This window comes from Loxodonta africana, chromosome 8, assembly GCF_030014295.1.
Source record: "Loxodonta africana isolate mLoxAfr1 chromosome 8, mLoxAfr1.hap2, whole genome shotgun sequence".
Classification (NCBI taxonomy): domain Eukaryota; kingdom Metazoa; phylum Chordata; class Mammalia; order Proboscidea; family Elephantidae; genus Loxodonta; species Loxodonta africana.
This window is the reverse complement of record NC_087349.1, coordinates 100,744,701-100,769,869: the sequence shown is the minus strand read 5'-3', so window position 1 is coordinate 100,769,869 and position 25,169 is coordinate 100,744,701. Positions and strand designations below refer to the sequence as shown.

At 40.2% G+C, this 25,169-nt stretch overlaps 1 protein-coding gene across 2 annotated transcripts in view; it reads right to left on the bottom strand.

Moving 5' to 3' along the window:
* The window catches only part of POU6F2 (POU class 6 homeobox 2), a 586,290-nt gene that overhangs the window by 441,963 nt on the left and 119,158 nt on the right, over positions 1-25,169 (bottom strand). Inside the window, exon 2 of one of the 2 annotated variants that reach the window (XM_064290152.1) lies at positions 568-739. In XM_064290152.1, the coding sequence (XP_064146222.1) occupies positions 568-739 (172 nt within the window). Of the gene's footprint in view, positions 1-567; positions 940-25,169 lie in introns of those variants that run through there. The other variant, XM_003406904.4, reaches the window with a different exon arrangement.

Below are 25,169 nucleotides of genomic sequence, written 5' to 3'. Positions count from 1 at the left end.
TCCTTTCCTCACCACCCTTTTAAAAGAAGAAATATTCTTTCTAATTGTGATTACCAAACGTTCTTTGAGCAATTCCCGTAGCCACCTTTGTTTACCTGGCATGGAATGACTTGTATTGATATTTTCCAGTTCTCCTCTCCCATCTTTTGACTACAGATAATAACTCTTCACTCTCCTTCCCTTTAACAAAAGGCTGCAAAGCAACCCGAAACGGAGTCGATATTTATTCAATAAACGTTAACCAATTCTCACAATGGACCTGATTTCCTGATAACTATTACCATTTTCTTTTTTTCAAATACTGTCTAGCACGGGGACTCTAGCAAGATGGGAGAAGTCCAAAAATGGGCAGTGACTAAGTTCCCTGTTGGTAAAAGTTTGGAGGACATCCTCCCAGCCAGCTGGAATCAGCTTGGGTGGCTTAGCACCTCCAAGATGCGAAGCTCCTCTTTAGTCCTTACAAGAAAACTGAATGAACAACGAGGGAGGAAAAAAAAAGAGGGGGGGGGGAGGTTGCTCTTCCGGACAACATGGTAGGACTGAAATGAAATACCTAGACAGACTTACCGAAGAGCTTGCTGGGAGTGTCCTCGCTGTCATTTGATTCCACAGGCGCAAGCAGGGGCTCATTCAGCTCGCTGTCTGAACTAGCAGCCTTGTCCTCACCTCTCAACTCCGCATTCATTTCACTCCGCACTGACAGCAAGGGCTTACTGACTTGTCCAGCTATCATTGGATCCTAGGATGGGGGAAAAGAGTGAAGGGGAGGAAAAAAAAAGTGGCAGCTTTAGTGTGCGTGTCCTCTCTCCCTCTCCCTCTCTCTCTCTTACACACACACACACACTCCCTCTCTCCTCTCTCTCTTATCTCTGGCTGCTCCCGCTGTTATTGCTGGCTGCAGTCAAGTGAAGAGCTATTACAGATCCGATGAGTTTTCCATTACTCCCCACCCTATTAAAGCTCAACTAGCATGTGAGAGAGATTCAGGAGGCTTCGGAAAGAAAGGAAAAAAAAAAAAAATCTTTGAAAGCAACCTACCCAACACAGCTTTAATTGTGGGATGTGCTTTTGTGGGAATGTTTTTACACCTTGTTCTGTCTTTAATGCAGTAAGAAAAAAGAAAGTGCCGGGCTGATACTCCAGCAACATACTAAAAAGGAATGAGCACCCTATGGAGGAATTACGGGCTATTTTGAGAAGTCTTCTCCCTGGGGGAGAAGCAATTAAACCCTATCCGAAGAGCAGAGAAAAGAGATAGGGAGAAAAGACTCCTTCCTCAAAATGCTTTCAATGGAATAAAAGATATTTCTTATGTAAATTCTATAAGCACACTTAGAAGTTGACTTCACCGGTCCTGACTGAGAACCAAAATGACCACAAATCAAATGAACATCTTAAAGCAAGCAATACATAAGAAAATGTACAAAATTTCTTCAAATTTTTTTAAGGAAATGTGAGAATACTTACAAACTGTGTTCAATAATTCGGATACCTAGAGCATCGTACGCCCAGAGCATTAAAGAAAAAGAAAACAAAAAACACCTCCAAAAAAAAAAAGGCAAACTTTTCCCCCCAAGAATTTAAATCTGATTTTTCTTCAGCTCATCTGGAGGGCTTTATAGGGTCAGAAATATTTCCCAAGCCTAGTCTTTTTATTCCATTTGCAAACTACGATGCATAATATTGTTTCGGTACAAATACCGGATGCAGAAAGAAAAGAAAAGCAAGAAGTGCCCTTTTTGTGTTATCTGGGAGCTATTTATTGCCAAGTTCATGCCTAAATGGTTCCTGGGCAGGAAACAGGTGACCATCACAGGAGCAGGTGGGGCGGCACGTTCCCTGTCCCATCATTACATTGGTTGCGGTATGGCCATGGTTATTTTTTTTTTTTTAATGTATTCATGATTCATGCCTGAAAAGTGAATTTGATATGACACATGATAATCTATGAAAATGTTAATCAATACAAATAGTTTAAGCTGCCATCAAATGCACTACTTTAGTCAATACTCATACCACTGAAAACAATGTCACTGTCACCAGGGCTTAATTTGCACAGCACTTAAATATTGGACTCTCTGCATCAATGCGCTTCTTCTTCAAATACTGTAGGTAAACACATTTTCTCCCTATTTAAGGCTGAAGCACTCAGCACGCATTTAGCTGAGCTGAATCCTCCCTTTTGAATACCTTGATAGGTCCACTGGAGGGCAAAATTAATACTTAATTGAATCTCACAGTCATCAAAATAATCAATACTTTTTTATTATTTATTCTTTACAGTCTGTTGACTGTTTCAAACCTCTGAGGGAATGGTGGAAAGGATTCATGGCTTTGAAACACTGTCATTTAACAAGGTAATTTTCAGTGGGGCATTAGGGGTTGTGAAACATATAATAAAACAAAAATGGTGGCTTATAATAGGAAGAAAGAGAAGAATTATATTTCTGCCATCTAACAAAACAGGATAAATAAAAAAGCAAGTTCAGAGAGAGAGTGAGAAAGGAGGGGGATGAGGGAGAGAGAAAGACTGGCTTTTGAAGGGTTTTATCATATCAAGAGCAGAGCCGAGCTTTCATAATGCTGACATTTCTCATCCTGACAATCCTAAACAAGTGGAAAGGATGAGATCGCAGATATCATCTTTCATCACGTTCCCCAGCTTAAGAACCAACATGACAGCTCCTCTCCCCTTTACACTGTTAATTACTAAATAAAATACTACTCTCTGTCAGCATTAGATTATTGCAGATAGCAACCACAAACATTGCTCCATTGTCTTCCCCCCTCTGAAATGGTGATACCTTCCTTGAACTCTTTAGAAAATAAATTAGGCTTGTCTCTCCATATTGTAAATATTTGAAATATAATCAATCTAATCGATGTGATCAATTTACATTATTGTCAGCCTAAATTTGCTGGTGATCGATTAGCATTGCATGGACTGGGTCTATCTGCTGAGATTTGGAGCGCTTGAAGTTTGGGGGAAGGCACAAAATTCTCAAATTTCCCCCAAATTTCTTTTCCTATATAGCTAAGAAAGGATGCCTGTTTCGATTGTTCTGATTCAGTTAGTCAACTGGGGTAGGGTAAAAGGCAGGGAACATTTTGCTTTCTCTCAGGCCATTTATAAGTGTACTTATCGTGGGAAGTAAAGAGCCGAGGTTTCAATTCTAGTGCATTCTTTTTATTTTATAAAAGATTGAGTAGTCACCCTCTCTAATCTAAAGGAAGGGGTGTGACTTGTGCCTCTGAAACACCCAGTTTCTGTAACTGTACTACTCATTTGAGCATTTTTTTTTTAAAGGTAAGGTTAACGGTAAAATTAGTGTTTAGAATGGCATTCACTCTTTTTATGATAAGCCAAACATGAGTATTTATATATCAGTGAATATCTGGGTGGACTGAAAAAAGAATACTCTCTCTGGCTTAATTTGTGAAGGGTCAAACAGAATCCCGAATCTCATGAAGGAGCTGAAATGCAGCTGCTAAGTTCAAGTGCACTTAAATCTTTAAGATGTTCAGTCTGGCTGATGTGTGCAAAGCTTGTACTGGCAGATGGCATATATTCACTGACCATTAAGCTCTTCTTCTTTAAATTCCTTTTATGTACCTCATACACGGTTGCCAACCAATATCTCTCAGTGACTTAAGCTTGGAAAACTCAGGAGTTTGTCATTCAAGCACTCATTTGATTTTTCATCTTAAAAAACACTTTACATTTTCCATGATGCAGCTGTAGCCCACATATATATGTGCATGACATGGTTAAACAGCAAACCCCCAGTGAGGCAGAGAGCAGACAGCTTTTAATCACAGCTGCAGCCACTGGGGGGTCCATTTGAAAATGTGTCATGAGCAGTAACCACCAAGTACAATCTTATAAGTGATGGGGGGAGTGCTTCTTTCAAGTAGTACTTGGCTTGGGAGCCTTTTTCTCCCTGGCAAAAGCTGTGGCAGCCTATAAAATCCTTTCTGCCACAGAGTGAAGAAAAAACTTTCCAACATGCACCTATGTAGGTGCTTTGCAGAAATATAAGAGAGCTACCATTTCAACATGTACAAGGATCTGTACGGCAGCAAATGGGAACAGAAATAGCTAGTGCAAGTGAAAAATAAAAGAGTCGATAAAGACTTCTTATCTGAACATCTGAAATTTTTACTACTACAGACGAAGAAGTTGAGGCTTCTCTGTAATTTGTTTATCAGCCCCGATAGAAGACAATGACTGGTCCAACATGGAACAGTGTTGAGTGTGTGCAAGAATAGGGCAGAGCATGTGCCAATACAGGACACTCATGAGGGTCATCAGCAACCCAAAAAACAGACAGTAAAAAAAGATAGTTCAGATGGAAGCAGGAGGGGATTTTCCATTAGCTAAATCTCAACAAAAATTTTCACAACGCCCTACGAGGAAAGAGCTTCGATTAACATCGAACCACACAGTAATTATTTATATCTCCTTCAGGCATTGTTGAAGAATTAAAATAGGTCCCATTTATGGGATGCTTTCCACCAGGCAGGCACTTCGGATATATCTGTTGTTAACCAACCTATGAAAGGTATTAGTCCATTTTACAGTTAAAGGAGTGAGGCTCAGAAAGGCTAAGTGGCTTGCTCCAAGCCATGCAGCTACTAAGGGGTGAAGTTGTGTTATATACCCTAGTAGATACATCTCCAGAGATCAGCACCTTTCTATACTGCATAACAAGCACTGGATGAGAAAACTGAGGCTCAGAAACTTAGTGACCTTTAGGAATTGAATTGTGTCCCCCCAAAATTCGTGTCAACTTGGCTAGGCCGTGACTCCCAGTATTGTGTGTTTGTCCTCCATTTTGTGATCTGATGTGATTATCCTAGGTGTCGTAAATCCTAACCTCTATGATGTTAGTGAGGCAGGATTAGAACAGTTATGTTGATGAGGCAGGACCCAATCTACAGAATTAGGTTGTATCTTGAGTCAATCTCTCTTGAGAAATAAAAGCGAGAAGCGAGCAGAGAGGACAGGGACCTACAACCACCAAGAAAGGAGGGCCTACTACACAAATTGTTGGGGGACACAATTCAATTCATAAGAGCCACTAAGTTCTTGAACCTCAGTTTTCTCATCCAATGCTTGTTATGCAGCATAAAAGATACTGCTCTCTGGAGATATATCTACTAGGGTACATAACACAACTTCACCCCTTAGTAGCTGTGTGGTTATGGAGCAAGTCACTTAGCCTCTCTGAGCCTTAGTCCTTTATCTGTAAAATGGGCTGATACCTTTCGTAGGTTAGTGGAGCACATTTTTTGGACCCGAGGCCCTTGGGCTGAAAAGCTCCTAAACCAGGGAAATATTGATGACAAGGACCTTCCCCCAGAGCTGGCAGAAAGAGAAAGCCTTCCCCTGGAGCTGGCACCCTGAATTTGGATTCTAGCCTCCTAAACTGTGAGAGAATAAATTTCTCTTTGTTAAAGCCATGCACTTGTTGTATTTCTGATATAGCAGCCCTAGGTAATAACTAAGAGTAACTAATGGAGTATCCCAGAATTTGAATTTTACCACAGAGCCAGTGTGACAGTGAAGGGTGTTAAGCCCTGAATAACAGGTTCTCAGGGAGTGCCTGGGTGGGGCAAACAGTTAATGAGCTCAGCTGCTAACTGGAAGGTTGGCGGTTCATGTCCATCCAGATACAATGAGGGATCTACTTCTGACAAATTAGCCACTGAAAACCACATGGAGCACAGTTCTGCTCCAACACACATGGGGCCATCTTGGGTTGGAATCGACTCAATGGCAAATGCAACTGGGTTTTTTTGTTTGTCTGCTTTTTGTAACAGACTCCCACAGCTTGCTTTGTGTGTGGTATCTTCTTCCCTTCATACTGTAGAAACCAACCCCTCTCTGTCTGACACTGCTTGGGTGAAATCTGTGGGGTAACACTGTGTAGTGGACAAAACATAGATGGTATCAAATTCCCAGGTTTGCAGTCAGGTCCATGCTGTAGGTAAAGTTGGCCAGCCACTTAACCACTCTTCTCACTGGAGACGAAAAAAGCTGGGATAAAACAGTATTTCCCAAAGTGCATTTCACACCATTTGCCTCAAAAGATATTCTACAATAAAACAGTTCCACAATCACACCCATGTGGAAAACACAGCAGAGAAGAATACCAGGAAAGAAACTGACTTAACTCTGTTGAACTTAGCATTTTGCAAAATTATCTCCTTGTGGAAACCTTTCTTCTTATAACCCTTATTATATTTTCTAATGGATCCAGAGCTCCTTAAAACTCATTTTAGAATGTGCTAGCTTAGATTATCCATAAATTACGGTTCTAATTTTTAACAATTCTAAAAAAAAATAAGATAGTAGTAAACTAGAAGATTATGAGATGTATATTTCTGTTCAATGCTACTCACATTCTAATGACTTTTACCTAATTAACACTCCTTACTGTTTTTTTACTGCTAACCAAAATGTTGACTGTTCAAATCTGCCTTGGAAACCCTATCGGGGAGCTCTACCTGTCCTTTAGGGTCACTATAGGTTGGAATCAACTTGACGGCAACGGGTTTGTTTGTTTGTTTCTTTGTTAATACATTATTCAGGCTTAGTGGTAGAATTCTCCCCTTCCATACAGAAGACTCAGGTTCAAGAGTTTGGTTCTTGGCCAATGCACCTCAAGCACAGCCACTACCCATCTGTCGATGGAGGTTTACATGCAGCTATGATACTCAACAGATTTGGTGGAGCTTCCAGACTAGGACACACTAGGAAGAAAGACCTGGTGATCTACTTCTGAAAAGCAACCAATAAAAACCCTCTGGATTGCAATAGTCCAAGCCAGTTGTGCACGGGGTAGCCATGAGTCAGGGGGCCAACTTAACGGCAGCTAACAACAACACTTTATTTATATACAGTTCGTACACACAAACGCAATTATATTAGCTATATAATAATTTCTGATATCCTTTAGAATAATTTTTTTAAACAGAAAAGTTCCTGTTCTGCTGTAAATAGAGAAGCTCTGTTTTAAAATCTCTATTTGAAGAGTAGATATAAAACACTTTATCAAGAAGGAAAATTCAACTTGGATTTTTACCAGGATGCTAAAAATAATACCAGATAAACAAAGATATAATTCAGCGAAAGGTCTTCGATAATTTAACCAACAGAGTTTTTGTAAGCATAATCATTCTCATTTTATAGTCAGAGGACCTAAAAATAGTGAGATCATTAACTCAGTAAAGCACCCATGTCCAGGGCAGCCACCCAGTGGAAATACCTCGCCCTTCTACACTGCGCTTGAACTGGGCCCAGCATATTTGTACGTATATACAAAGCGACTATGAAACAGGCAATCAGAGCAGTTCGGGAAAAAAATGCAAATAAGATAGGCAGGCTTTAAAACTCCAAGGCAACAATTTATTTTGTTGTGGAGCACCGATTATGGCAAAGTTACACACAACAGATCTACTTCTAGAAATCCAATAGAAAGAATTATATTCATTATAAAGAAAAAAAGATGTATTGGACTTCCCCCACCCCACCTCTTAAAATGCCACATTTCAATTTAGAATAAAAGTGGAAACAAATTATCCGCAGCCAATTTAAGATGCACAAGCAGTATTATATGTAGTATTTAATTTCTCCCACTGAGAAGAAGTAAAAATAAAAAAAAAAAAATAATAAAAACCACCAATAATTAAGAGGAAAAAACTAGATCTTGGTGCGTTTGAGGGAAAGGAAAATTCAAGTGTGAATTTTGTTACTGTAGTCATGAAGAAAAGTAATTTTTCTATTTCTTTTACCAATTACCGCATTTTTATACAAATAATCATGCCCTGATCATTTGCCAGCTGCACTTCCTCCCGGTGAGGCACCCTCACAAGTGCCACAGTGTCAATCTTTTCTCACATGTTGCTGGAAAAAAAATTAGCAGAGCACACTTACGAAAATACCTCAAGGGGGAGGGCAAGGCCAGCAAACAAACCAGAAGGTGTGCGTTATATGTGTAAAAATAAAGTATTAAGTTGTTTAGTGTTCAATAAGAAATTTAATGTACTAAAGAATGCTTTCCCACAAAAGTTAGGAAGAATTTCTAATTTTTAACCATTCAAAATTTCCTCCTATAAATAATTTCTAAAAAAGCATTCTATTGGGCTGTTAGAAATAAGGCCATATTTTACACTTTTTTTCCTATTGATGAAAGTATATATATGTATTACAGAAAATTTTGAAAATTTATGACGATCAAAGAAGGACACTAAAAGCACTATAAATTCACCCACCACTGGTTCTTCCATTTTAACTGTCACCTCTTGGTCTACAAAAAAAAAAAAAAAATGTTTTTGAGAAAACTAGAAAATCCCACAAGTCCAGCAAATATTCAACAGGCAGAAATTTGCATAATAATGAACTTAATTACAAAGCTTATATATATATCTTTAATTATCCCACAATAGATTTTCATAGCACAATGTTGATCGCGACCTGGACTTTTTTCCTCAACTCAACATTCTTACTTACTACCTATTCTCCTCCCTCCTTTACCCCCCGGTCTCTTCACTTTACAGTTAGTGTGGCTGAAAATGTATTGAATTATAGCTCAAAATAAATAAGATGCATTTCCTGGGAGAATCCAGCAGAGCGTTCAAAATTCAAAAGGAATACTGTGTTTTAGATAAAGGACTGAAAAGATTTCAGGAGACCTCATGGGAGTTCCCTGATGTAGCACTAATTACCTGCGTCCCATGAGTGAATCACAGTCGCTTCCATCTTGGAAACATCTTATTTCTAGAACATTACCATTTCTACCTTAATGAACCTTTCCTGCCAGGTGTGCTGATGTTGTTGCGTGCCATCAAGTTGATTCTGACTCCTAGAGACCCTCTCAGACAGAGTAGAGCTGCCTCATGTGTTTCCTAGGCTGTAATTTTTATGGGATCAGATCTCCAGGTCTTCTCTCCCTCAGACTGGCTGGAGGGTTCGAACAGCAAACCTCTCAGTTAACACCTGAGTACTTAACCACTGCACCATCAGAGTTCCTTGCAAGGTGTGTGAGGTTCTTCTAAAATGACAGAGAATTAGGACTTCATCAAGCTTACAGAGAGGTTGATTAAAACTCTTTTGGGATTGTTTGCTAATAAAAGTGTGTTTAATAAATATCTCTGTGTGTGGCAGCTTTTGGTCTGAGCTCGTTTTCACTATAGCCAAGTAGCAAGCCTGTTGGGGATATAGCAAACCCTCACCTATCTCTAACCGTCGATGGCTGCCATTATCTACCAAAAGGAACCTAAGAGCTGTGCATATAAAATTTGGCTTAGGCCATCTGCCGCAGGGGGACTGGATGATGACCCACAGCCCCATGAACACTGCCTTAGAGACAGACAGGGTCACTACAGGGAAAAATAGCGTCTAGCGCCCTTGTTCAGAAGATGCCCTGGACAAATTATACTATTTGCTGTCCCCACAAGCCCCAACATTTTATGTGTACAGGACATTTGGTTAAGATGAATACCCAGAGTCATCTCAAAAGGAAGAAATAATACTACAGAATATCTGATTTGCTTTGGTTTCAGAAGATGGTATGTTTCATTTACCAGTGATAACTGAGTACCTATAGGGCACAGTTTAAAGTCTCTTGTCTTTTTTTTTTTTTTAGTCTTAAATAAGTGTGCAATTTCCTTCTCCGCTGCCAGCTGCCTCCCAGCATCTCTAACCCTCTCCAAGTCCCACCATGTGCGCCACATCTCCTTAATTATCCTTATACTCTAGAAATGACTGCAATTAAAGATTCAAACACTAGAAGCAGCTGTTTTTAAAAGCAAGCAGGCAAATAAACAAGCAAAGCAACTCAACAACATCGACCTGTAGGGTGAGATAACAACCCACCACACAGATCTCCCAGCTCTGGACTCGTACAAAGCATCTAGAGTGCAGTCAGACACACCTCATCTGGACCCTCACCTTGAACCTCTATAGCTCCTTTGCCCCCAGGAGGTTAAAATGACTGCACAAGCGATACTTCACATATACTTATCTGGGAAGAAAGGGAGACATGGGTATTGACAACCTAATAGCACCATCAATTCAATTCCTGCTGCCTTTGTGAAAAACCATCAATAAGAGTTTTCAATCTAGGCTCATCTAGATCTGGTCTTCTGGTAATGGGGTTATACAGCCGTATCGACATTGTATACATACACCCTATATTCATACATTCTTCTCTGTCCTGTAGGGTTGGTTGCTATGAGTCAGAGTCAACTCGGGAACAGTGGGGTTGGTTTGTTTTGTTTGAACATTCAGATTGAAGGGATTTGAATATATAGTTGCTTAGGAATTACAAAGAGAACATTCAGTCTCTGCTCTTAAAAATCTTACTTTCTAGCCTCTTTAATAGTCCAGCGGAGGTACTTAATAAATGTTTATATGTATCCAAAATTGTAACCTTTTGCAGAAGTGGATGATATAGTCAGTTGACAGAATGGAAAGGCCTGGACTTTTGTCCCAGGGTTTTCAAATGGAGCACTGCGAAGTCCCAAGGTTTTTAGGAAGGTACTTCCAGGACATCAAAGGCTGGCAGAGAAGGGCCAAAGTGCCCACGCCCATTTTTAAAAACCATATTAGCACCTCTAATCTATTCTACATGAAGTCTTTAGCAGACTTGAAAAAAGGGTTACATATTTGCAATGTAACACCAAACAAAACAAACCCATTGCCAGTGATTTGAATCCGATTCACAGCGACCTTATAGAACAGAGAAGAACTGCCTTATAGGGTTTTGAAGGCTGTAATCTTTATGGAAGCAGATCGGCAGGTCTTTTCTCCTGTGGAGCCACTGGTGGAGTCCAACCACCAACCCTCCTGTTAACAGCTGAGCATTTTAACCACTGTACCAGCAGGGCTCCTTACGGATGCAATAAAATCATGAAAGTTTTTGTTGCTTAATCATTTACTCTTCCAGAACTGTTTAGGTGTTAGACTCTATAGCTGAAATGTCTGAAACTTTCTCGGGCAGACATGTGTCAGAATTCTCAACACTCAGCACCGTGTCTCACACAAAATAGGTTCTCAATAAATGCATTTTGATTAATTGATTGAAAGGGGGGAAAGGAAGGAGGACGGAAGCAGGAAAAAGAAGGAAGGAAAGAAGAAGAAAGGAAGGAAAGAAGGGAGGGAGGAAGGGAAGGAGAGAGGAAGGGAGGAAAAAGGAAAGTTATGGCCAAGAGTTGCCTTTGGTTGGTATTTTTAATATTTTTTAAATATGTTAACCACGTATGAAAGTACACAGTGTGAAACCAAGCCCCCAACTATCTTACCTGTGTGCTCAAACAACATACCAAAAAAACAGTTGTGTTGAGTTGGTTTAAACTCATGGCGACCCCATGTGTATCAGAGTAGCAATGCACTCCACAAAGATTTTCAATGGCTGATTTTTCGTAAGTAGATCGCCAGGCCTGTCTTCCAAGGCACCTTTGGGTGGACCTTAACCTCCATCCTTTCAATTAGCAGCCAAACATTTTAACTGGTGAACCACCCAGGGACCCACAAACCATATACACTGACCTATATTGTGCTTCCAGAAATGGAAGTGAGTTTGTGTGGTTGTGTTACGTTGTATAAGGGGCAGTTCTACTCTGGTCTGTAGGGTCACTACAAGTCAGAATCAACCCAAGGGCACTGGGTTCATTTATTTATTTTTTTTGTTTTGGTTACCTTGTTTAACCAGAGGACAAAACAGAATAATTTAATAGCAACAATGAAAAAGAAAAGGAAAGTCTTTTTCCCTAGGACTGTGTCTGAATCAGTGAGGAGGTACCAGCTGGTCCAGAGGATAAGCTCAACATAGCAAAAGCATCAGAGCCTGGAGATGTGTGTAGCCTCGGATCACTTCTTATAGGCATCAGCCTCCTGGCTCTGTCCGTGCCCCTTGCCAGCCTGGAAGAATCTCCATCTCACCAGGGGAGATCTGAGTCTGTTACTACATAATGAACTCCTGATGGTCATTCAGCAGCAACACCATCAAACACACACAGCATATTAGAACTACCATTTCATTACAAATGTGCCAACTACCATTTTTCTCAGAGGACAATAGTCACTTAAATAAATAGTACATTAATATGTGGATACCTCTCGTTCTATCCTTCCATTCTAAATGACAACCAACATTTCAGATGAGGAGAAAACATTTTGTTCAAAAAATATCTAGTTCCCTGTAGTTTCAAATTTCCATACATAAATAGAAAAATCCATCCTGCCCCCTGCTGACAGACTAACTCCTAAAAATTCAGTTTGAAACTTGACTGTTTCTGCAGTACCTTCTAACTTGGGTCCAAACTCCTGCCTACCACGCCAGGACCTCTACGTTCAGGCCCTAGTCTAGCTTCCCTTGGGCCATGGTGGCAGGGGTGCACTGCACAATCACAGACCATGCTGTTCACATTTTTGTAATTTTTGTAAAATTATGAAGATGATTTTCTGGTAGGTGGCAATGAAGCATCTGGAGACTGCCTTGTCTAACTTGCACAGAGATGACCTTTGGCCCATGGCAGACTATGACTGGTTTCCTTGCTCATGCCAGCCCCACGGTGCATGGTCAAGAGTTCAGGTGCTGGAGTCCAAGAGCCTATGCTCAGGTTGGAGTTTCCCTTCTACTCACTGAATGGTCTGAGACAAGGGATTTAAATCACTCTGAGAATCAATTCGGAGCCCTAGTGGTGCACTGGTTAAGAGCTTGACTGCTAACCAAAAGGTCAGCAGTTCGAATCCACCAGCCAATAGGGTCGCTGTAAGTCAGAATTGACTTGATGGCAATGGGTTTAGTTTTTGGTTTTGAACCTCAAGGAAAATGCAGGCAGTAGTAGTATATGCCCCATGGGATAGGTTTGTGGATTAAATAAATAATTCACAAATAGTGCTTAAAACAGGCCTTTGTTGTTAGTTGCTACTGAGTGGATTTCAACTCATAGCTACCCCATGTGTGCAGAGTAGAACTACACTCCATAGGTTTTTCAAGGCTGTAATCTTAGCAGAAGCAGATCGCCAGTTCCGTTCTTCGAGGTACCTCTGGGTGGGGTTTGAATCGCCAACCGTTTGGCTAGTAATCAAGCTATGAACCATTTACACTACACAGGTAGCCCTAGAACAGGCCTAATGCATAGTAATAAAAAAATGCATAGTAATACTAATCGTTTTATATACTGCTTGCTCTGTGCTCTGTGTCTATGACCCTCCTGGCAAAGTGTGTATATGTTTGTGCATTTTATTGTGGAGAAGATTCTTAGTTTTCATTAGATTTTCAAAGGGATTCATGACCCATCTCCCCACCCTCCCACCCACCCCCCAAAAATCAGCAAGTAACCACTGCTGCATCCTAGTGGCTTGTCTTCGAACCATCCCACTCCAAATATCAGTCCTCACTTGATTGGATTGGATTGAAAAACAAAACACACATATATGTCTATAAAAATTGAAAAGTTAAATAATAGTTGGAATCAAAAACTCAATTATTTTGAAGTCTGTTGAGGAATTTGTTATACTAATCCTAAAGCCTTATTATTTCAATAAATAAATAACTGTTAGGGGGCGGTGAGTTTGGTAGAATTTTATCCCTTCATTAAAACAGTATCTGGCATTTAATTTTACAAGTTTCCTGCATCCATGTTCTCTAAAGGAACCCTTCTATTTCTGTTCAAAAGCCCATTGCCTAATTGATTTCACCGATATGTGTTTTCCTTTCCTGTACTCCCAAACTGCGATACACGCACTGGAGCACTAATAATGTGGGTTGCTATGTTGCTACTTCCTGTCCTTAAGTAGCAAGCTGGGCAGCTTTCTCAGGCCGACAGCAGCTCCCGTGGAGTTTGTCTAGCATTTTCTTCCTGCCTGGGATCTGTACGCGCCTCTGCCCAGCCCCAGCTGCTCCCTTCCCCTCTCTCTCCTGTAATCCACTCTCCTTCAATATGCCAAGGGTGACCCTTGGCTGTCCTTTGAATGCCACTTCGATTCAAAAGGCTTCTGAGCTTTTAAGAAGAGCAGAGATAACATAATTCCAAGGAGATGGGGGTGGGGAGGGAGGGAGAATGTGATTGGAAAGATTAGCTAAATCTTCTCATTCCTGGGGATTTCGGTTCTCACAAAAACGTGAACCGGGAGGTTTTTCTGTTTTGTTTTTCAAAGGGTTCTTTCCACCGCTACCCCCACCCCCAGCTCATTCACTCAACTAACTTATTAAAAAAAAAAAAAAAACTTATTAGGCCCTATTAAAAATATTTTGCAGATTTGTTTCTTACCCAAATTCTAAAAAGAGATGTCACTAAATGTTTCTTTGAATCTCTGGCCTTTGAAATGGAGGGCAATTTTAAAACAAGGTCAGCCTTTATTAATATTTATTCTGTCCTCTTCAGTTTGCATGAATTGGTTGTAACTCTGAATCAGGGTCTGCTAACACAAAACTGATCCACTTCAACAAATATTTATTGACAGTTCATCATGTACAAGGTGTTGTGCTAGGAACGATGGGGAATGGAAAGATCAAGAAACATTTGTTACCCTCAACAATTTCAGCATCTACTAGACATCAATAAAGGCAAGAGAGTCACGGTATTCAGCATCTTCTATCTGCCAAGTACACTTCCTTTCACAGTTACAACATTTTCTTGACACTGTTTATCTTTCTTTTCTGTAAAACCCTAGTGTGTACTTAAGCACGTGGAGTGGGCACGTACACACACAAACACACACCCTTTCTTTGAAGCACTGTTTGGACATAATTATGGATGCTAATGAATAAACATGTTGCTCCATCCAAGGATTTTCAATTGGGGTTTTCTACACTTACTTTCTTATTTTAAGGATAATCTCCACAACTGCTGACCCACTATCTTTTAATTCACATACTGTTCGAAAGTGTCAGCACAGCCATCCACAGAACAACAACAACAAAAAAAAAAAAACAATGCTGTCGTGTCAATTTTGACTCATAGAAACCCTATAGGACAAAGTAGAACTGCCCCATAGGGTTTCCAAGGAGCAGCTGGTAGATTCAACCCGCTGATCTTTCAGTTAGCAGCCAAGCTCTTAACCACTGTGTCCCCAGGGCCCTGCCGCCTACAGGATCATCAGCAAACAAGGGCTACACTACTCAATGGAACAGAGGAAAAATACTACTCTTTGTCACTGAAAATCTTTAAAGAATTGCTTTCTTAATATTCATAAGCATCTATAATAACTAGAATGGCTAATGTGTTGACAAGGAAGAGGAAGGCTGACCTATTTTAAGAAATTAGTAAGGTGCAAACATTAAATAAATAAATAAAGCAAACAACCAGCTGCCATGGAGTTGATTCCCACTCATGGCTACCGCATGGGTGTCAGAGTAGAACTGTGCTCCATAGGGTTTTCAATGGCTGATTTTTCAGAAGTAGATCTCCAGGCCTTTCTTCCAAAGTGCCTCTGTGTAAACTCAAACCTCCAACCTTTTGATTACCAGCCAAGCGCATTAACTGTTAACAACCCAGGGACTTCACAATCCTAAGAGTGGTGTATAAAGATGGATGTGCTAAGGTTTTTATAAACAATTGTCGCTAAGTGAGTTATCCCCACATCCAGTGCCATAATTTCCTTACAAATGAATACTTCATAGATTGAATAAAAATAATTTCAACTCAACGCCCACTGAATTGTCCCAGATCTGAATATGTAAATGAGTCCATCCAATGACACTAATTTGCCATTCCCCCCAGAAGGCTCACTGCAGCTATGATGTGGACCTCATTACCCAATCCTCTGTCACTCTACTCCCTCTGGCTCCATCACTATTTCTCCAGTTCCATTTTGCTTGAAAAGTTTTCTGTTTTCTGCACAAAACAAATGAAAAATGAAAGACGGCTACTTTCTCACACACTTGGAATTCAAGGCCCATCGCTTCCTCCATGCCCACAAACAGATGGTTTTTGTTGGGAATCCCTGTGTGATTAGCGCTGTGGCTCCAAGGCTTGCCCTGGGCTCGCGGATCCTGAAGGGGCCTCCTGGGTGCATTCATTTCCTTTGCATGTCAAGTAAAACTCTAATCAAGCCTACAGAGTTACTTAGTTAAAAAAAAAAAAAAAAATTGGCAAGAAATCATCTTTTTGATTAAAAGCAAGCAGGAAAGTACATTTAAATTAGCATTGAGATAACAAGCTAGGAAATGAATCTCCAAGTTTTTGATATTAAAAATGGCTATAGTCAATTAGAATAGAATAAGAGATTCATGTATTTGGAAAATAGAATGAATTTTTAAAATTCAGTGGAAGACAAGTTGATCCGTTGGTGCACAAAGATTATTGGTGATTTTTTCCTTCTCATTTAACTTTGGTATTGGTACTGTTTCTAATGATACTTATTCAACAAATATGTATATGAGTGAGTACTACATGCTATGCGTGGGAATATATCATTGAACAAGACAGATGAAACCTGTGCCCTCCTGCTGCTAAAATTACAGTACAGAAGACTGACAATAACCAACTAAACAATTAAGTAAAATCATGACATTGGGTAGTGATTAAAAAAAAAAAAAAAAACCTTTGCCATCTAGTGGATTTTGATTCATAACGATCCTATAGGATAGACTAGAACTACCCCATAGGGTTTCCAGGGAGTGGATGGTGAATTCAAACTGCCGACCTTTTGGTTAGCAGCAGAAATATGAACAAAAAGTGGGATAAAGAGAGATAGGGAGAGGAGTGTAACAAATAAGGTGATAGGAGAAGGCCTCACAGATACAGGGACCTTTGGGCAGAGGCCACTGTGAAGGAAGGCAAAGGCATCTGAGCATCACAAAGAACTTTGATTAAAATGTGCTGGACCAGAAGGTCTCTGTGTGGCACAAACTGTTTGCAATTGCCTCGTAACCAAAAGGTTAGTATCTCGAACCCACACAGTTCTGCTCTGCAACACGTGGGATCATCATAAGTCCAAATTGACAACAATGGGTGTGGGCTGGAAGCCAATTTCTCCCAGAGATCAGGAGGCCTCTGTGGCTGAGGACCACTGAAAGAGTGGTCATGGCTGGAGGTAAGGCCAGAGAAGTGGCCAACAGCAAGACCATGGGGCCTATAGGCCATTGTGATAATTTGGTATTTAATTCCGAGTGAGATAGGAGCTTGTTGCCACTGAGTTGATTCCAACTTATGGTGACCCTATGTGTCACAGAGTAGAACTGAGCTCCATGGGGTTTTCTTGACTCAAACCTTTACAAAAGCAAAATTCCAAGCCTTTCTTCAGAGGTGCTACTGGAAATGTTCAAAAACCGTCAGCTTTTAGGTTAGTGTTGTTGTTAGGTGCCGTCGAGATAGTTCTGACCCATATTGACCCCTTGTACAACAGAACAAAATACTGCCCAGTTCTAGGCCATCCTCACTGTCATTGCTATGTTTGAGCCCATCATTGCAGCCACTGTGTCAGTCCATCATCTTGAGGGTCTTCCTCTCTTTTGCTGACCCTCTACTTTTCGTTGGCTGGTCCCTTCTGATAACATGTCTAAAGTATGTGAGATGAAGTCTCTTCATCCTCCCTTCTAGGAAGCGTTCTGGCTGTACTTCTTCCAAGTCAGATTTGGTCATTCTTCTGGCAGGCCATGGTATATTCAGTATTCTTCACCAACACCATAATTCAAAGGCATCAATTCTTCTTTGGTCTTCCTTATTTACTGTCCAGTTTTCACTTGCATATTAGGCCATTGAAAACACCATGGATAGTAGTAAGCACAAACCATTTGCACACCCAGGGACATGTGATAGAAAACCATTTGAGAATTTTGAGCAAGGTGCTTTAGAATCTGACTTGCTTTTCAAAAGGGTGCTTTGTGAGCCGGCAAGAGCAGAAACATGGAGGAAAATGTCTTATAGTTTGGGCACTAGATAATTTTTAATTAAAAACATTGCAGGTCTACTGAGCCATCTAAAAGATGTTATTCCTGTGGAACAAGGGAAAATTTAAGTAACTTGAATCTTATGAAAATCAAATTTAAGCCACATTTTTTTCTTACTGTCTTACCCCAACAGCCTAGTATCAATTTAATTTCTTTTGAGAAATTAATCAAATGAATCATCTACCTTTGCAGAACCAGCACTGGTTGTTTCCTTCTAGCCTGTTGGGTTTAGGTAATTATTGCCAAAGTCCCCCTGGTCACCTGGGGCTAGGTGAAGAAGGGAGCAGAGTGCCTAACACCACCAAAGTCAGTTCTTTGGACACTATACTAGTTCCCAATGAAGAGAGCCTAAGAGGAGTTGCTTAACTTCTCTGAATATCTCCTCCAGTTAAAATAATATCTGGCAATTCCCAGTGGGATTTAAGGACTACAAAGAGCTTCTAAGCTTATCAGAAAAATGCTCTCACCTAGCAGGACCCATGGGACCCCATGTGATATATAGAGTAGAACTTCCCCAGAGGGTCTTCTTTCTTTCTGTTTTTGAATATTTTATTGCGTGTTTTAGGTGAAGGTCTACACAGCAAATTAGATTCCCATTCAACATTTCATACACAAATTGTTCTCTGACATTCGCCATAATCCCCGCAAAGTGTCAGCACTCTCACCATTTCTACCCCGCCTGCCCCGTTTCCATCCATCCAGTTTCCCTACCCCTCCTTGCCTTCTCATCTTTGCTTTTGTGTAGATGATGATCATTTGGCTTTGTACAATTGATTGTTTAAAGGAGTACATTACTAACAGATGCTATTATGTATTTTGTAGGTCAATCTATTATTTGACTGAAATGTGGCCTTCAGGAGTGACTTTAGTTCCAGGTTAAAAGGGTATCTTAGGGCAATAGTCTCAGGGGTTCCCCCTGTCTCTCTCAGTCCAGTAAGTCTGGTCTTTTTCATGAATTTGAGTTTTGTTTTACATTATTCTTCCATTCTAATGAGAACCTTCTATTGTGTCCCTGGACAGAATGGCTGGTAGTGATAGCCAGGCACCATCTAGTTCTTCTGGCCTGAGGCCAGAAGAGTCTGTGATTCACGTGGGCCATTAGCCCTACGGATTAATTTCTTCCTTGAGTCTTCAGTTTCCTTCACTTTCCTTTGCTCTAGTTGGGAAGAGACCAATGGTTGCATCTTAGATGTCTACTCGAAAGCTTTTAAGACCTCAGACTCAACTCACCAAACTAGGATATAGAACATTATCTTTATGAACTAAGTTATGCCAATTGACCAAGTTGTTCCATGAAACTATGGCCCTGAGCCTTCAAGCCCAGTAAATCAATTCCATGAGGTGTTTGGCTATGTCTAGGAAGTATTCATAACTGTGCCTCTATGCGTTTTATTGCATATATATGCAGCACAGATAAACATGTATATACATATGCCCACAAATATACCTATACATGCATGCACATGTACTCCCATACACCTTTCCACACCCTTATATGAATACTGTGTAACCACTTACATATTTTCTGCCTGTTTTTACTGTTGTTGATCAAACATGCAATCAAGATGCATTGATAATTACTGGTAGTTGGAATGCAAAGTTGGAAAACAAAGAAGAGGCAACAGTGGTTGGAAAATATGGCCTTAGTGATAGAAACGATGCCAGAGATCGCATGATAGAATTTTGCAAGACCAACGACTTCATTGCAAATATTTTTTTTCAACAACAGTAATGGCTACTATACACATGAACCTCTCCAGAAGGAATACACAGGAATCAAACTGACTATATCTGTGGAAAGAGACAATGGAAAAGCTCAGTAACATCAGTCAGAACAAGGCCAGCAGCCGACTGTGGAACAGACCATCAATCGTTCGTATATAAGTTCTAGTTGAAGCTGAAGAAAATTAGAACAAATCCATGAGAGCCAAAGCAGGACCTTGAGTATATCCCACCTGAATTTAGAGACCATCTCAAGAACAGATTTGATGCAATGAACACTAATGACTGAAGACCAGATGACTTGTGTAATGATGTCAAAGACATCATATATGAAGAAAACAAGAGGTCCCTGAAAAGAAAGAAAAGACCAAAATGAATGTCAGAATAAACTCTGAAGCTTGCTGTTGAACACAGAATAGCTAAAGTGAAAGAAAGAAATGATGAAGTAAGAGAGCTGAACAGAAGATTTCAAAGGGTGACTCCAAATAAAGTAGAAGTATTATAATGAAATGTGGAAAGACCTGGAGTTAGAAAACCAGAGAAGAACCCTTAGCATTTGTCAAGCTGAAAGAACTGAAGAAAAAATTCAAGCCCTGAGCTGCAGTATTGAAGGATTCTATGGACAAATATTGAATGACACAGGAAGCATCAAAAGAAGATGGAAGGAATACACAGAGTCACTGCACCAAAAAGTATTGGTTTATGTTCAACCATTTCAGGAGGTAGTATAAGATCAAGGACCGATGGTACTGAAGGAAGAGTTCTAAGGTGCACTTAAGGCAATGGCAAAAGACAAGGCTCCAGGAATTGATGGAATACCAACTGAGCCATTTCAACAAATGTATGCAGCGATGGAAGTGCTCACTTGTCTGTGCCAAGAAATTTGAAATATAGCTACTTAGCCAGCCAACTGAAGAGATCCATATTTGTGCCCATTCCAAAGAAAGATGATTCAACAGAATGTGGAAATTATTAAACAATATCATTAATATCACACACAAGGAAAATTTTGCTGAAGATCATTGAAAAGTGGTTGCAGCAGTACGTCGACAGAGAAATGCCAGAAGTTCAAGCTGGATTCAGAAGAGGACGTGAAACCAGGGATATCATTGCTGATGTCAGATGGATCCTGCCTGAAAGCAGAGAATACCAGAAAGATGTTTACCTTTGTTTTATTGACTATGCAAAGGCATTCAACTGTGTGGATCATCAGGAATTATGGGTAACATTGCAAAGAATAGGAATTCCAGAACACGTAGTTATGCTTACGCAGAACCTGTACATAGACCAAGAGGCAGTCCTTCGAACAAAACAAGGGAATACTGAGTGGTTTTAAATCAGGAAAGATGTGCTTCAGGGTTGTATCCTTTCACCATACATATTCAACGTGTATGCTGACCAAATAACCCAAGAAGCTGGACTATATGAAAAAGAACAGGGCATCAGGATTGGAGGAAGACTTATTAACAACCTGGGATATGCAGATGACACAACCTTGTTTGCTGAAAGTGAAGAGGATTTGAAGATCAGAGACCACGGTCTTCAGTATGGATTACATCTCAAACATAAATAAAACAAAAATCCTCACAACTGGACCAATAAGGAACATCATGATCAAAGGAGAAAAGATTGACGTTGTCAAGGATTTCATGCTACTTGGATCCACAGTCAATGCTCGTGGAAGCAGCAGTCAAGAAATCAAACTATGCCTTGCATTGGGCAAATCTGCTGCAAAAGTCCTCTTTAAAGTGTTAGAAAGCAAAGATGTCATCTTGAAGACTATGGTCTGCCTGACCCAAGCCATAGTATTTTAAATCACCTCATATACATGCAAAAGCTGGACAATGAATAAGGAAAACCAAAGAAGAGTTGATGCCTTTGAATTATGGTGTTGGCAAAGAATATTGAAAATACCATGGACTGCCAGAAGAACAAACAAATCTGTCTTGGAAGAAGTCCTGCCAGAATGCTCATTAGAAGCAAGGATGATAAGACTTCATCTCACATGCTACTTTAGGCATAATATCAGGAGGGACCAGTCTCCAGAAAAGAACATCATGCTTGGTAAAGTAGAGGGTCAATGAAAAAGAAGACCTTCAACCAGATGGTTTGACACAGTGGCTGCAACAATGAGCTCACGCATAACAACAATTGTGAGGATGGCACAGGACCGGACAGTGTTTCGTTCTGTTGTACATAGGGTCTCTAGGAGCCAGAACAGACTCAACAGCACCTAACAACAACAACTGTTGCTGCAAAATTGTATATGTTGTAACCTTTACTGTAGTTGTCTTTTATTCTTAAGTACCTGTCAGTGTCTTCATTTACCTTGGTCAAGTTGTGCTGACTTCCCCCATATTGTGTATTGCCTTTGCCATCACCAGAATTAAAAATTGTCTACTATTTGGTAAGTGATTCCTTCTCTCTCTCCCTCCCATTCCTGGTAACCAGCAAAGAACATTGCTTTCTATGTACACCTATTCTTGGTTTTGTATAAAAGTGGTATCATGCAATATTTGTCCTTTTGTGTTTGACTTATTTCACTCAGCATAATGTCCTCCAAATTCAACCATGTTATATTTTGCAGAATCATCAAAATTCTTTGTTGATGCTTAGTATTCCCTTGTATGTATGTATCACAATTTGTTTATCCATTCATCTGTTGATGGGCACTTAGGTTGTTTCCTTCGTTTTTCTACTGTGAATAATGCTACAATGAACATGGGTGTGCATATGTCTATTCGTGTCACTGCTCTTATACCTCTAGATACGTACCTAGGAGTGGGATTGCTGGATCATAACGTATTTCTATGTTTAGTTTTTTGAGGAAGAACCATACTGCTTTCCATAGTGGCTGTTACCATTTTACAATCCCAACAGCAGTGTATAATAGTTCCAATCTCCCCACAACCTCGCCAGCATTTGTTGTTTTGTATTTTTCTGTTTTTTTAATCAGTGGCATTTTTGCAGGGGTGAGATGGTATCTCATGGTAGTTTTGATTTGCATTTCTCTAATTGGAGCCCTGGTGGCGCAGTGGTAAAGAACTCAGCTCCTAACCAAAAGGTTGACAGTTCAAATCCACCAGCCCCTTCTTGGAAACCCTATGGGGCAGTTTTACTCTGTCCTGTAGGGTCACTATGAGTCGGAATTGACTCGACGGCAAGGGTTTGGTTTTTAGCTGGTTTCTAATGGCTAATGAGGGAGCCCTGGTGGCGCAGTCGTTAAGTGGTTGGTTGCTAACCAAAAGGTCGGCAGTTTGAAACCACCAGCCACTCCACAGGAGAAAGATGTGGCAGTCCACTTCTGTAAAGATTTATAGTCTAGGAAATGCTATGGAGAAGTCCTACTCTGTCCTATAGGGTCATTGTGAGTCAAAATTGACTGGATGGTGGCGGGTTTGATTTTTTTAATGGCTAATGATTGTGAGCATTTCTTCATGTGTTTGTTAGCCATCTGAATATCCTCTTTGATGAAGTGTCCGTTCATGTCCTTTGTCCATTTTTTGATTGGATTGTTTGCCTTTTTGCTGTTTAGTTTTCTATGTATTTTAGATCTTAGACCCTTGTCAGATGTGTCATTAGCAAAATTTTTTTTTAACCAGTATGTAGGTTCTCTTTTTACTCTTTCGGTGAAGTCTTTTGAGGAGCGTAAGTATTTAATTTTTAGGAGGTCCTTGTTATCATATATTTTTAGTTGTATTTGGTAGTATACTTATGCCAAAAATTAGGACTCCTAGATCTATCTCTATGTTATCTTTCAGGAACTTTACAGTTTTAGGTTTAACATTTAGGTTTTTGATCCATTTCGAGTTAGTTTTTGTGTATGGTGTGAGGTATGGATCCTATTTCATATTTCTGCAAATGGATATCCAGTTTTGCCAGCACCATTTGTTAAAGAGATCATCTCTCCTCCATCAAATAGACTTTGATCCTCTGTGGAAAATCAGCTGCCCATAAATGGACAGATTTACTTCAAGGTTCTCAGTTCTTCTATTGGTCTTCATGTCTGTCATTGTACCAATACCAGGGTGTTTTGATTACTGTAGCTGTATAGTAAGTTCTGAGATCAGGAAGTGTGAGACCTCTTACTGTGCTCTTCTTCAATATTGATTTAGCTATTCAAGGCCTCTTTCCTTTCCATATAAAGTTGGAGATTAGTTTTTCCATTTCATTAAAGAATATTGTTGGGATTTGGATCGGGATTGCATTATATCTACAGATCACTTTGGGTAGTATTGACATTTTCACAATGTTAATTCTTCCAATCCTTGAGCATGGTATGTTTTTCCGTTTCTGTAGCTGTCTTAGTCATCTAGTGCTGCTATAACAAAAATATCGCAAGTGAATGGCTTTAACAAAGAGAAACTTATTTCTTCACAGTAAAGTAGGCTAAAAGTCCAAATGCAGGGTTTCAGCTCCAGGGAAAGCCTCTCTCTCTGTTGGCCTTCTCATCAATCTTCTCCTGGACTAGGAGCTTCTTCGCAGGAACCCTGGGTCCTAAGGATGTGCTCTGCTCCTAGCACTGCTTTCTTGGTGGTATGAGGTGTCCCCTTCTTTCTGCTTGCTTCTTTCTTTTATATCTCAAGAGATTGCCTCAAGACACAGTCTAATCCTGTAGGTTGTGTCCTGCCTCGCAAACACAACTGCCGCCCATCCTACCTCATTAACATCATAGAGGCAGGATTGATAACATACAAGAAAATCACAAAATACCGGGATTCATGGCCCAGCCCAACTGATACACACATTTTTGGGGGGATATAATTCAATCTACGACTGTAGGTTTCTTTTGGTTTCTTGCAGTAGTGTTTTTTAGTTTTCGTTGTATAAGTCTTTTAGGACCTTGGTTAGATCTTTTCCTAAGGGTGTTGGATTTTATCAAATCTCTTAGTTGACAATAATATTAGCTGTTGATTTTGCATATGTGTCCTTAATTAAGTTGAAGAATTTCCCTTCTATTCCTGTTTTACTGAGAGTTCTTCTCAGTGAAGGGTGCTGGATTTTATCAAATGCCTTTTCTGCATTTATTGAGACAATCATGTGATCCTTTTCCTTTGTTTTACTTATGTCCTAACTTAACATTGATTGAGTTTCTAATGTTGAACCACCCTTGCATCCCTGGTATGAATCCCACCTGATCATGATGTATTTTTTTTTTTAATTTTTTTTTATTGTGCTTTAACTGGAAGTTTAAAAATCAAGTCAGTCTCTCACACAAAAACTTATATACACACCTGGCTACATACTCCCAATTACTTTCTCCCTAATGATACAGCCCACTCCCTCTCTCCACTCTCTCTTTTTGTATACATTTCTACAGCTTCTAACCCCCTCTACCCTCTCATCTCCCCTCCAGGCAGGAGATGCCAACATAGTCTCAAGTATCCACCTGATCCAAGAAGCTCACTCCTCACCAGCATCCCTCTCCAACCCATTCTCCAGTCCAATCCATGTCTGAAGAGTTGGCTTCAGGAATGGTTCCTGTGCTGGGCCAATGGAAGGTCTGGGGGCCATGACCACTGGGGTCTTTCCAGTCTCAGT